Source organism: Anomaloglossus baeobatrachus, chromosome 1 (genome assembly GCF_048569485.1).
Source record: "Anomaloglossus baeobatrachus isolate aAnoBae1 chromosome 1, aAnoBae1.hap1, whole genome shotgun sequence".
NCBI classification, from domain to species: Eukaryota; Metazoa; Chordata; class Amphibia; order Anura; family Aromobatidae; genus Anomaloglossus; species Anomaloglossus baeobatrachus.
The window spans coordinates 956,118,582-956,132,373 of NC_134353.1; the positions used below are offsets into that span (position 1 = coordinate 956,118,582).

Genomic DNA, 13,792 nt, shown 5'->3' on the forward strand with positions numbered 1-13,792 from the left:
TTTTTTCTTTTCCATAACTTGCTTTCGTTCTTCCCCCTTATTAAAAAAAAAAAAAAAGGGGGGGGGCATTGCGAGAATATGGCAGGACTGCAATACTGATCAGATGGACAGTCGGATACCGTGCATGACAAACAGGCGGGGTCCGCCCCTCCTTCTGGAGGTCCTGGTTCTGGTGTTATTGATGGTTGATTGGGCCCTGTCCGTCGTAAAAGAGGAAACGCGACAAAAGATGGACACGGTATCTGGCAGACTTGTCAAGGCAAACATATGCCCTCTGTCCCTGCTACAAAAGGGGACTGGTGGCAATGATGTTACTATGTTTATTGTGGGGGGGGGGGGTGGGTGTTTGTATTGGGGGGGTAGGGGTAGGGTGGGCCGGTCGACAGTCTCATTTGGCCTATTAAGGAGCTCTGGGAGAGCGAGCATTTGTCAATTAATCATATGGCGGGACGCATTAAGCTAATTAGTTGTAATCTAAGGGGCTTAGCCTCTAGCATCAAAAGGCAAGCAGTATTTCAATTTTTACGCACAGAAAAACCTGACCTAATTTGCTTGCAGGAAACACACATGATACCGGAGAAGCTGCATCTGCTGGATAGAAGGTGGCTCAGGGTGGGGTATCATTCTACATATTCTGCATACTCCAGAGGGGCCCGTATACTAGTTCGCTCAGGCACGGTTTGAATTTCTAAAGGTCATCGTGGATAAAGATGGGCGGTATGTATGTCTTTCCTGTAGGCTGGGGACAAGAGCCGTAGTAATTATATCCCTATACATACCTCCGCCATATTGCAGCAAACTACTTCACAGTCTGATAAATTTATTGGCAGACTTTCCGGGGGTTCCCTTTAGGATAATGGGAGATTATAATATTCCGAATTCACATTGGAACAAAGGGAGACATGAGGTACGAAAAATGGGGGGTTACCATTTGGTAATTTACTTAAAGAAACTGCGCTGATTGACCTGTGGAGGACTCGGCATCCGGAAGTGTATCAATACTCCTGTTATTCGGCTACGTTCTCATCCCTTTCGCGCATTGTTCTGGCCTTGGGCAATGAAGCAATGCAAGGTTTGGTAGTGGGTACTAAATACTTCCCCAGGACGGTATCAGATCATTCGCCCCTGTGTGCCCCATGACCGGACTGTGTTGACCCAGGCTACGCCTCATGACCTACTGCCGCAGGGCTCATCGCTGTTGCCAAAGTGACTGCAACATATGCAGAGTGGAATTCCACCATGTTGGCACATCACATATCAATCGGTTAACCGGTAGGCCAAAAGACCTCTGCTGAGATACAAATCAATTAACTACGGTGTGTGAAAAGCGGAAGTGAGCACACAGCGGCCATGTCTTCTGCAGCAGCGCATCCAGGCTGGGATAATGGCCTAGAAATTGCTGTACAACCAAATTGAGGACATGAGCCATGCAGGGCACATGTGTGAGGTTGCACCGGTGCAGTGTAGGGCCGCCACCAGGTTTACACCATTATTGCACACTGCCTTCCCTGGCTCCAGGTTCAGTGGAGACAGCGAATGCTGAAACTCGGCCTGGACAGCTGTCCACAACTCTTCAGCTGTGTGACTGTGTTGTCAAATGCATTTTAACTTGCACACTGCCTGACTGCGTTGAGCCCTGGCAGCCCTGTATGGAGGAAGGGTGCTCTCTGAACTGTTGGAACACGTGTTACATTAAGGTACAGGTTGAGAGCGCAGGTGGAGGCCCTAAAAGAGGTGGAGGAGGCAGAAGCAATAGAGGAAGTGATAGATAGAGGTTTGTCCCGCAAGCCTTGGAGTTTCCAGGACTTGTGGAGCAGCCCCTTGCCCTAGCAGCCACCAGAATCACCCAGTGAGCGAGACGTGACGCCCCTGGCCACGCTTGCTCATCCAGGTGTCAGTGGTGAAATGCACCCTGGCAGAGAAAGAGTTTTCCAGGGAACAGGCAATGTTTCCTGCGACATACTGGTCTGGTTCTGGCACAGCCTTATTAGAGAAATAATGGCAACTGGAGGACTGCGATGGCCTACAACGTTCAGAAACCAACTCTGTCCACAAGGTGGAAAGGTAGCATTTCAGTGGCCAACAACTGATGGACTGTGAGGGAGGCCTAGGCGGAGATGTTATGGTGGGTTGAGAAATATGTGGTTTGCTCTGTGTCTGACATACATCAAAAGCACCTGGCATGTCCATTTCCGTAACAGGTGATAGGCTCTCACTCACCCTGACTGTAGCGGGAACACAAGTGGAGGGTCTGTGGCCGGAGACCTGTGTGAGAACACTTGCCACGGTAATGGAGGAGGCAGAAGCAGCAGACAGTTGATGTGGTGGCCGGTAGTAAGCAAGGTGTTTTAGTGCAGTAAAATACCCAGAATAACTCATGTAGGTTGTGGATGTGCATTTTTTTTTCAGGTAGTAGTCAAATTATTGGAATTTCTGCCTCTACCGATTCGTTTTTTGTGGGGGGGTTTTTTAACAAAGTTGCCAGATAATGTAAGTTGGGTCATTCTTTGCAATTTAAAAAAAAAAAAAATAATAATAAATAAAAACCCAGGCTATGCAACCCCTCCTGCGAACTGCATACCCGCAGGTTTTGGCCTAGAATGAAGCGCTTGGCGTGGTTGCATTACTACGAGTTTGCTCGGAAAGCAGCAATGTAACCACCTCGTCTTCCTCCTCTCCTGAGCTACTTGGCTGCATGTCTCTGGATTCACACCAAGTGGTATCTACAACCTAATCATCATCCTCGCTGTTGTCCCACTCATCGCCCTGAGAGTCAGTCTTCCTCCTCTTCCTGCCTTCACAGCACAGTACATTAAGCGTGCTCCTCAGGTATCCGAGTATCAACATCATCACCTCCACCCCCGGGGGATAGCGGCTGTTGGCGAGGGTCTGGAACATGCTCGCACACAATTTTGTCCGGGCCTGGATCCAATTGACAAAGATTGTGGGTATCAGTGCAGATGCTTTCCTCCTCGAGTCTGGGAATCTTTGGAAAAACCTCTGATAGTCATGGGATAGAATGTGTGAACAGCTCTGAAGACTCACTCATCTGTGATTCCCCACAGTCACTGGATGGTTGGAGAGTTGTGACGCGGGGAGCACAAGAGTAATTGGGGAGCCACCTCTGAAGACTGTACTGTGTGTGATGTTGAGGAAGAGGAGGAGAGGCCACTTGATGCAGAGCTTCCTGTCAACTGTAGCACATGCTCTATCTGGCCCTCATCTACAAGTCATACCATTGTGAGGCTGCCAAAGAAAATGAGCGGAGTAGCCCGCCCGGTAACGGAAGCCGTCAGTTGTCTTTGGATAGGACATGCCCCGTGCACTTGACCCGCTCCCATCGCACCTCATCCCCAATATCACCGCAGTCCTCATCCCAGCCCTAACCCATCTATTCAACCTATCACTATCAACTGGTATGATCCCTTCATGCTTTAAACATGCTTCGATCACACCCATCCTTAAAAAGCCCTCTCTTGACCCATCCTCTGTGTCTAGCTACAGCCCCATATCCCTTATGCCTCAAAACTACTGGAACAGCATATCCATCTTGAGCTGTCCTTATACCTCTCCTCATGCTCCCTCTTTGACCAGCTACAATCTGGCTTCCGGCTGCATCACTCTACAGAAACTGCCCAAACTAAAGTCACCAATGACCTACTAACTGCCAAAGCCAAGCGACACTGCTCTGTCCTCCTCCTCCTGGACCTGTCCTCTGCCTTCGACACAGTAGACCACTCCCTCCTATTACAGATTCTCTCCTCTCTGGGATCACAGACTTGGCCCTATCTCGGATCTCTTCATATCTAACTGACCGAACTTTCAGCGTCTCCCACTCTCACACCACCTCATCCCAACCTCTATCCGTTGGTGTCCCCCAAGGTTCAGTTCTTGGAACCCTGCTGTTCTCCATCTACACCTTCGGCCTGGGACAGCTCATAGAGTCCCAAGGCTTTCAGTACTTTCAGTATCATCTCTATGCCGATGATACTCAGCTCTATCTCTCTGGACCTGACATTACCTCCTTACTAACCAGAATCCCACAATGTCTGTCTGCTATTTCACCGTTCTTCTCTGCGCGATTCCTAAAGCTTAACATGGAGAAAACAGAATTAATTGTCTTTCCTCCTCCTCATTCAACTCTTCCACCAAGCCTATCCATCAAACTTGATGGTTGCTCACTCTCCCAGACTCACAAGCTCGTTGCCTTGGAGTAACCCTTGACTCTGCTCTATCCTTCAAGCTGCACATCCAAGCCCTCTTCACCTCATGCCGACTACAACTCAAAAATATCTCCCGGATCCGTACCTTCCTTAGCCAAGAATCAGCAAAAACATTAGTACATGCCCTCATCATCTCCCACCTCGATTACTGCAACCTCCTACTCTCTGGCCTCCCCTCAAACACTCTTGCACCCCTCCAATCTATCCTGAACTCTGCAGCCAGCTTGATCCACCTCTCCCGTCGCTATTCCCCAACCTCACCACTCTGCCAATCCCTTCACTGGCTTCCCATTGCCAAAATACTCCAGTTCAAAACATTAACCATGACCTACAAAAGCCATCCACAACCTGTCTCCTCCTTACATCTGTGACCTACTCTCCTGGTACCTACCTGCACCAAACCTCAGATCCTCACAAGATCTCTTTCTCTACTCCTCTCTTATCACCTCTTCCCACAATCTTACACAAGATTTCTCCCGTGCCTCCCCCATACTCTGGAACGCTCTACCCCAGTTTATCAGACTCTCTCCTACTGTGAAAAGCTTCAAGAGGAACCTAAAGACCCACCTCTTCCGACAAGCCTACAACCTACAATAACCCTCAGTCCAGAAATCACTGCGCAACCAGCTCTGTCCTCACCTATTGTACCCTCAACCTTTCCCTGTAGACTGAGCCCTCGCGGGCAGGGTCCTCTCTCCTCCTGTACCAGTCTGTTTTGTACCGTTAATGATTGATGTACTGGTTTTTATGTATACACTTTTTCACTTGTAAAGCGCCATGAAATTAATGGCACTATAATAATAAATAATAATAATAGAGCTTGCAGGAACATTAGCACCTACCCCACGTACACCTCAAACACCGCGCCTATGCCCCCTTCCACCACAATCGTGGGATTAACTACTCATCTTTAATGTATCTTTCCCCTCTTTTAACCAGTTGTTTCCCAACCCTAGATTCACACCTGTCACTAAATTAATAATCAGTATTTACATGATGAAATGTCAATATGGGGCTGGACCACGGATTTTCAGTCTCCACTTAGATGATGAAATAGCAATTTTTGGCTGGACCACAGATTTTGTATGTGAGGTCTGTGGTCAGCTGTGATCCTGCCGTCTCCACCGCTCTCATTACACAAGTATAAACATCTAATACTGGAGGAGAAAACAAGACTGAACACAAGGAGGTCACAGCCGTCTACACCTCATAGGGGGGATCTCCATCTACCTGAGGATCCTGTGGAGGAGGAGGAGGAGCGGGACATCTCTCTGGGGTCGTCCTCGTACTGGAGAGACCTGCAGGAGACACAGACAGGACGGACATCATTATTACATACAGATAATTATAGGCCGGGTGTATTCAGTCCTGTCTATTACCTGGTGATGTGCGGGGCTGGGGCTCCTCCATCATCACCTCCTTGTACCGCTCCTTGTGTCCTTCTAGATACTCCCACTCCTCCATGGAGAAATAGACGGTGACGTCCTGACACCTTATAGGAACCTGACAACACAGTGATACCATCATCACCCAGAATCCTCCAGTGCTGTCCTGTATAATGTCCCAGCATTCCCAGCAGTGTCACCTCTCCAGTCAGCAGCTCCAGCATCTTGTGGGTGAGTTCCAGGATCTTCTGGTCATTGATGTCCTCATGTATCCGGGGGTGAGGTGGAGGCCCCGGGATTGGGCTCTGGGTTCCTCCCCGTCCTTCACACACAGGGACCTGACAGCGATCACTGGAGGTCTTCACTACTGTGTAATCCTGAGTGTGGATACATTAATAATATCACTACAGACATTTCCAGAGTCCATCACCTCCCCGGTCATATCCTCTGTTATCCCCATAGATAATGATGTAATGTGATGACATCAGAGCCTCTCACCTCCCCGGTCATATCCTCTGTTATTCCCATAGATAATGATGTAATGTGATGACATCAGAGCCTCTCACCTCCCCGGTCATATCCTCTGTTATTCCCATAGATAATGATGTAATGTGATGACATCAGAACCTCTCACCTCCCCGGTCATATCCTCTGTTATTCCCATAGATAATGTTGTAATGTGGTGACATCAGAACCTCTCACCTCCCCGGCCATATCCTCTGTTATCCCCATAGATAATGATGTAATGTGATGACATCAGAACCTCTCACCTCCCCGGTCATATCCTCTGTTATTCCCATAGATAATGATGTAATGTGATGACATCAGAACCTCACCTCCCCGGTCATATCCTCTGTTATTCCCATAGATAATGTTGTAATGTGGTGACATCAGAACCTCTCACCTCCCCGGTCATATCCTCTGTTATTCCCATAGATAATGTTGTAATGTGGTGACATCAGAACCTCTCACCTCCCCGGCCATATCCTCTGTTATCCCCATAGATAATGATGTAATGTGATGAGATCAGAACCTCTCACCTCCCCGGTCATATCCTCTGTTATTCCCATAGATAATGATGTAATGTGATGACATCAGAGCCTCTCACCTCCCCGGTCATATCCTCTGTTATCCCCATAGATAATGATGTAATGTGATGACATCAGAACCTCTCACCTCTCCGGTCATATCCTCTGTTATTCCCATAGATAATGATGTAATGTGATGACATCAGAACCTCTCACCTCCCCGGTCATATCCTCTGTTATTCCCAAAGAGAATGATGTAATGTGATGACATCAGAGCCTCTCACCTCCCCGGTCATATCCTCTGTTATTCCCATAGATAATGATGTAATGTGATGACATCACAGCCTCTCACCTCCCCGGTCATATCCTCTGTTATTCCCATAATGATGTAATGTGATGACATCAGAACCTCTCACCTCCCCGGTCATATCCTCTGTTATTCCCATAGATAATGATGCAATGTGGTGACGTCAGAACCTCTCACCTCCCCGGACATATCCTCTGTTATCCCCATAGATAATGATGTAATGTGATGACATCAGAACCTCTCACCTCCCCGGTCATATCCTCTGTTATTCCCATAGATAATGATGTAATGTGACGACATCAGAACCTCTCACCTCCCCGGTCATATCCTCTGTTATTCCCATAGATAATGATGTAATGTGATGACATCAGAACCTCTCACCTCCCCGGTCATATCCTCTGTTATTCCCATAGATAATGATGTAATGTGATGACATCAGAACCTCTCACCTCCCCGGTCATATCCTCTGTTATTCCCATAGATAATGATGTAATGTGGTGACGTCAGAACCTCTCACCTCCCCGGTCATATCCTCTGTTATCCCCATAGATAATGATGTAATGTGATGACATCAGAACCTCTCACCTCCCCGGTCATATCCTCTGTTATTCCCATAGATAATGATGTAATGTGATGACATCAGAGCCTCTCACCTCCCCGGTCATATCCTCTGTTATTCCCAAAGAGAATGATGTAATGTGATGACATCAGAGCCTCTCACCTCCCCAGTCATATCCTCTGTTATTCCCATAGATAATGATGTAATGTGATGACATCACAGCCTCTCACCTCCCCGGTCATATCCTCTGTTATTCCCATAGATAATGATGTAATGTGGTGACGTCAGAACCTCTCACCTCCCCGGTCATATCCTCTGTTATCCCCATAGATAATGATGTAATGTGATGAGATCAGAACCTCTCACCTCCCCGGTCATATCCTCTGTTATTCCCATAGATAATGATGTAATGTGACGACATCAGAACCTCTCACCTCCCCGGTCATATCCTCTGTTACCCCCATAGATAATGATGTAATGTGATGACATCAGAACCTCTCACCTCCCCGGTCATATCCTCTGTTATTCCCAAAGAGAATGATGTAATGTGATGACATCAGAGCCTCTCACCTCCCCGGTCATATCCTCTGTTATTCCCATAGATAATGATGTAATGTGATGACATCACAGCCTCTCACCTCCCCGGTCATATCCTCTGTTATTCCCATAATGATGTAATGTGATGACATCAGAACCTCTCACCTCCCCGGTCATATCCTCTGTTATTCCCATAGATAATGATGTAATGTGATGACATCAGAGCCTCTCACCTCCCCGGTCATATCCTCTGTTACCCCCATAGATAATGATGTAATGTGATGACATCACAGCCTCTCACCTCCCTGGTCATATCCTCTGTTATTCCCATAGATAATGATGTAATGTGATGACATCAGAGCCTCTCACCTCCCCGGTCATATCCTCTGTTATTCCCATAGATAATGATGTAATGTGATGACATCAGAACCTCTCACCTCCCCGGTCATATCCTCTGTTATCCCCATAGATAATGATGTAATGTGATGACATCAGAGCCTCTCACCTCCCCGGTCATATCCTCTGTTATTCCCAAAGAGAATGATGTAATGTGATGACATCAGAGCCTCTCACCTCCCTGGTCATATCCTCTGTTATCCCCATAGATAATGATGTAATGTGATGACATAAGGGCCTCTCACCTCCCCGGTCATATCCTCTGTTATTCCCATAGATAATGATGTAATGTGATGACATCAGAGCCTCTCACCTCCCCGGTCATATCCTCTGTTATCCCCATAGATAATGATGTAATGTGATGACATCAGAATCTCTCACCTCCCCGGTCATATCCTCTGTTATCCCCATAGATAATGATGTAATGTGATGACATCAGAATCTCTCACCTCCCCGGTCATATCCTCTGTTATCCCCATAGATAATGATGTAATGTGATGACATCAGAGCCTCTCACCTCCCCGGTCATATCCTCTGTTATTCCCATAGATAATGATGTAATGTGATGACATCAGAATCTCTCACCTCCCAGGTCATATCCTCTGTTATCCCCATAGATAATGATGTAATGTGATGACATCACAGCCTCTCACCTCCCCGGTCATATCCTCTGTTATTCCCATAGATAATGATGTAATGTGATGACATCAGAACCTCTCACCTCCCCGGTCATATCCTCTGTTATTCCCATAGATAATGATGTAATGTGATGACATCAGAACCTCTCACCTCCCCGGTCATATCCTCTGTTATCCCCATAGATAATGATGTAATGTGATGACATCAGAGCCTCTCACCTCCCCGGTCATACCCTCTGTTATTCCCATAGATAATGATGTAATGTGATGACATCAGAGCCTCTCACCTCCCCAGTCATATCCTCTGTTATTCCCATAGATAGTGATGTAATGTGATGACATCAGAGCCTCTCACCTCCCCGGTCATATCCTCTGTTGTCCCCATAGATAATGATGTAATGTGATGACATCAGAGCCTCTCACCTCCCCGGTCATATCCTCTGTTATTCCCATAGATAATGATGTAATGTGATGACATCAGAGCCTCTCACCTCCCCGGTCATATCCTCTGTTATTCCCATAGATAATGATGTAATGTGATGACATCAGAGCCTCTCACCTCCCCGGTCATATCCTCTGTTATTCCCATAGATAATGATGTAATGTGATGACATCAGAGCCTCTCACCTCCCCGGTCATATCCTCTGTTATTCCCATAGATAATGATGTAATGTGATGACATCAGAGCCTCTCACCTCCCCGGTCATATCCTCTGTTATTCCCATAGATAATGATGTAATGTGATGACATCAGAGCCTCTCACCTCTCCAGTAAGATGGAAGATTATCTCCAGATTCAGGCTGAATATCTTCTCCATAATTTTGCCTTCGTCTTTATTCATCATTTATGGGTCAATCAAGAAAAATAAAAATAAAACAGAATTTTTTTATTGTAATGAGGATGAAACGATGTTAAAAAAAAAATCAACTAAAAACACAAAATATGTGAAGATAATAAGGAGAAATCATTGGAGGTAATAAACTGTAGATTTCTTCCGTCCTCTTTCGGCGCCGACTGAACCTGATCTGAGGAGACTCCAACACTTTTTCAATGATCCCAAAATTGTCCGGTATTAAAGGAGTTAATCATAGATCGTGTTTCCCTATCCTCCATGTGTAGTGCGGGGGTCTGTCGCTCTCTCCCTCATGTGTAGTGCGGGGTCTGTCGCTCTCTCCCTCATGTGTAGTGCGGGGTCTGTCGCTCTCTCTCCCTCATGTGTAGTGCGGGGTCTGTCGCTCTCTCCCCTCCATGTGTAGTGCGGGGTCTGTCGCTCTCTCTCCTCCATGTGTAGTGCGGGGTCTGTCGCTCTCTCTCCTCCATGTGTAATGCGGGGTCTGTCGCTCTCTCTCCCTCATGTGTAGTGCGGGGTCTGTCGCTCTCTCTCCCTCATGTGTAGTGCGGGGTCTGTCGCTCTCTCTCCTCCATGTGTAGTGCGGGGTCTGTCGCTCTCTCTCCTCCATGTGTAATGCGGGGTCTGTCGCTCTCTCTCCCTCATGTGTAGTGCGGGGTCTGTCGCTCTCTCTCCCTCATGTGTAGTGCGGGGTCTGTCGCTCTCTCTCCCTCATGTGTAGTGCTGGGTCTGTCGCTCTCTCTCCCTCATGTGTAGTGCGGGGTCTGTCGCTCTCTCTCCCTCATGTGTAGTGCGGGGTCTGTCGCTCTCTCTTCCTCATGTGTAGTGCGGGGTCTTTCGCTCTCTCTCCCCCATGTGTAGTGTGGGGTCTGTCGCTCTCTCTCCCCCATGTGTAGTGCGGGGTCTGTCGCTCTCTCTCTCATGTGTAGTGTGGGGTCTGTCGCTCTCTCTCCCTCATGTGTAGTGCGGGGTCTTTCGCTCTCTCTCCCCCATGTGTAGTGTGGGGTCTGTCGCTCTCTCTCCCCCATGTGTAGTGCGGGGTCTGTCGCTCTCTCCCTCATGTGTAGTGCGGGGTCTGTCACTCTCTCTCCCCCATGTGTAGTGCGAGGTCTGTCGCTCTCTCTCCCTCATGTGTAGTGCGGGGTCTGTCGCTCTCTCTCTCCCTCATGTGTAGTGCGGGGTCTGTCGCTCTCTCTCCCTCATGTGTAGTGCGGGGTCTGTCGCTCTCTCTCCCCCATGTGTAGTGCGGGGTCTGTCGCTCTCTCCCTCATGTGTAGTGCGGGGTCTGTCGCTTTCTCTCCCTCATGTGTAGTGCGGGGTCTGTCGCTCTCTCTCCCTCATGTGTAGTGCGGGGTCTGTCGCTATCTCTCCCTCATGTGTAGTGCGGGGTCTGTCGCTCTCTCTCCTCCATGTGTAGTGCGGGGTCTGTCGCTCTCTCCCTCATGTGTAGTGCGGGGTCTGTCGCTCTCTCCCTCATGTGTAGTGCGGGGTCTGTCTCTCTCTCTCTCTCCCTCATGTGTAGTGCGGGGTCTGTCGCTCTCTCTCCCTCATGTGTAGTGCGGGGTCTGTCGCTCTCTCTCCCTCATGTGTAGTGCGGGGTCTGTCGCTCTCTCTCCCCCATGTGTAGTGCGGGGTCTGTCGCTCTCTCTCCCTCATGTGTAGTGCGGGGTCTGTCGCTCTCTCTCCCTCATGTGTAGTGCGGGGTCTTTCGCTCTCTCTCCCCCATGTGTAGTGCGGGGTCTGTCGCTCTCTCTCCCCCATGTGTAGTGCGGGGTCTGTCGCTCTCTCCCTCATGTGTAGTGCGGGGTCTGTCGCTCTCTCTCCCTCATGTGTAGTGCGGGGTCTTTCGCTCTCTCTCCCTCATGTGTAGTGCGGGGTCTTTCGCTCTCTCTCCCTCATGTGTAGTGTGGGGTCTGTCGCACTCTCTCTCCCTCATGTGTAGTGCGGGGTCTGTCGCTCTCTCTCCCTCATGTGTAGTGCAGGGTCTGTCGCTCTCTCTCTCCCTCATGTGTAGTGCGGGGTCTGTCGCTCTCTCTCCCTCATGTGTAGTGCAGGGTCTGTCGCTCTCTCTCCCCCTCATGTGTAGTGCGGGGTCTGTCGCTCTCTCTCCCTCATGTGTAGTGCGGGGTCTGTCGCTCTCTCTCCCTCATGTGTAGTGCGGGGTCTGTCGCTTTCTCCCCCTCATGTGTAGTGCGGGGTCTGTCGCTCTCTCTCCCTCATGTGTAGTGCAGGGTCTGTCGCTCTCTCTCCCCCTCATGTGTAGTGCGGGGTCTGTCGCTCTCTCTCCCTCATGTGTAGTGCGGGGTCTGTCGCTTTCTCCCCCTCATGTGTAGTGCGGGGTCTGTCGCTCTCTCTCCCTCATGTGTAGTGCAGGGTCTGTCGCTCTCTCTCCCCCTCATGTGTAGTGCGGGGTCTGTCGCTCTCTCTCCCTCATGTGTAGTGCGGGGTCTGTCGCTCTCTCTCCCCCCATGTGTAGTGCGGGGTCTGTCGCTCTCTCTCCCCCCATGTGTAGTGCGGGGTCTGTCGCTCTCTCTCCCTCATGTGTAGTGCGGGGTCTGTCGCTCTCTCTCCCTCATGTGTAGTGCGGGGTCTGTCGCTCTCTCTCCCTCATGTGTAGTGTGGGGTCTGTCGCTCTCTCTCCCCCCATGTGTAGTGCGGGGTCTGTCGCTCTCTCTCCCTCATGTGTAGTACGGGGTCTGTCGCTCTCTCTCTCCCTTATGTGTAGTGCGGGGTCTGTCGCTCTCTCTCCCTCATGTGTAGTGCGGGGTCTGTCGCTCTCTCTCCCTCATGTGTAGTGCGGGGTCTGTCGCGCTCTCTCTCCCCCATGTGTAGTGCGGGGTCTGTCGCTCTCTCTCCCTCATGTGTAGTGCGGGGTCTGTCGCTCTCTCTCCCTCATGTGTAGTGCGGGGTCTTTCGCTCTCTCTCCCCCATGTGTAGTGTGGGGTATGTCGCTCTCTCTCCCCCATGTGTAGTGCGGGGTCTGTCGCTCTCTCCCTCATGTGTAGTGTGGGGTCTGTCGCTCTCTCCCTCATGTGTAGTGTGGGGTCTGTCACTCTCTCTCCCCCATGTGTAGTGCGAGGTCTGTCGCTCTCTCTCCCTCATGTGTAGTGCGGGGTCTGTCGCTCTCTCTCTCCCTCATGTGTAGTGCGGGGTCTGTCGCTCTCTCTCCCTCATGTGTAGTGCGGGGTCTGTCGCTCTCTCTCCCCCATGTGTAGTGCGGGGTCTGTCGCTCTCTCCCTCATGTGTAGTGCGGGGTCTGTCGCTTTCTCTCCCCCATGTGTAGTGCGGGGTCTGTCGCTCTCTCTCCCTCATGTGTAGTGCGGGGTCTGTCGCTATCTCTCCCTCATGTGTAGTGCGGGGTCTGTCGCTCTCTCTCCTCCATGTGTAGTGCGGGGTCTGTCGCTCTCTCCCTCATGTGTAGTGCGGGGTCTGTCGCTCTCCCCCTCATGTGTAGTGCGGGGTCTGTCGCTCTCTCTCCCTCATGTGTAGTGCAGGGTCTGTCGCTCTCTCTCCCCCTCATGTGTAGTGCGGGGTCTGTCGCTCTCTCTCCCTCATGTGTAGTGCGGGGTCTGTCGCTCTCTCTCCCCCCATGTGTAGTGCGGGGTCTGTCGCTCTCTCTCCCTCATGTGTAGTGCGGGGTCTGTCGCTCTCTCTCCCTCATGTGTAGTGCGGGGTCTGTCGCTCTCTCTCCCCCATGTGTAGTGCGGGGTCTGTCGCTCTCTCTCCCTCATGTGTAGTGCGGGGTCTGTCGCTCTCTCTCCCTCATGTGTAGTGTGGGGTCTGTCGCTCTCTCTCCCCCCATGTGTAGTGCGGGGTCTGTCGCTCTCTCTCCCTCATGTGTAGTGCGAGGTCTGTCGCTCTCTCTCCCT

The 13,792-nt window shown here is 50.1% G+C and overlaps 2 protein-coding genes across 2 annotated transcripts in view; both read right to left on the reverse strand.

The window, feature by feature from the left end:
• The window catches only part of LOC142257479 (uncharacterized), a 345,860-nt gene that overhangs the window by 180,585 nt on the left and 151,483 nt on the right, over nt 1–13,792 (reverse strand). The gene's annotated exons all lie outside the window — the stretch shown is intronic.
• LOC142257415 (uncharacterized) overlaps nt 1–13,792 on the reverse strand; it is a 65,158-nt gene that overhangs the window by 46,786 nt on the left and 4,580 nt on the right. Inside the window, exons 2-5 of the mRNA XM_075329522.1 lie at nt 9,837–9,904; nt 5,809–5,985; nt 5,603–5,726; nt 5,454–5,521 (exon numbers count right to left, since the gene is read on the reverse strand). Of these exons, the coding sequence (XP_075185637.1) occupies nt 5,454–5,521; nt 5,603–5,726; nt 5,809–5,985; nt 9,837–9,890 (423 nt within the window). The 5' untranslated portion in view covers nt 9,891–9,904. The remainder of the gene's footprint in view (nt 1–5,453; nt 5,522–5,602; nt 5,727–5,808; nt 5,986–9,836; nt 9,905–13,792) is intronic.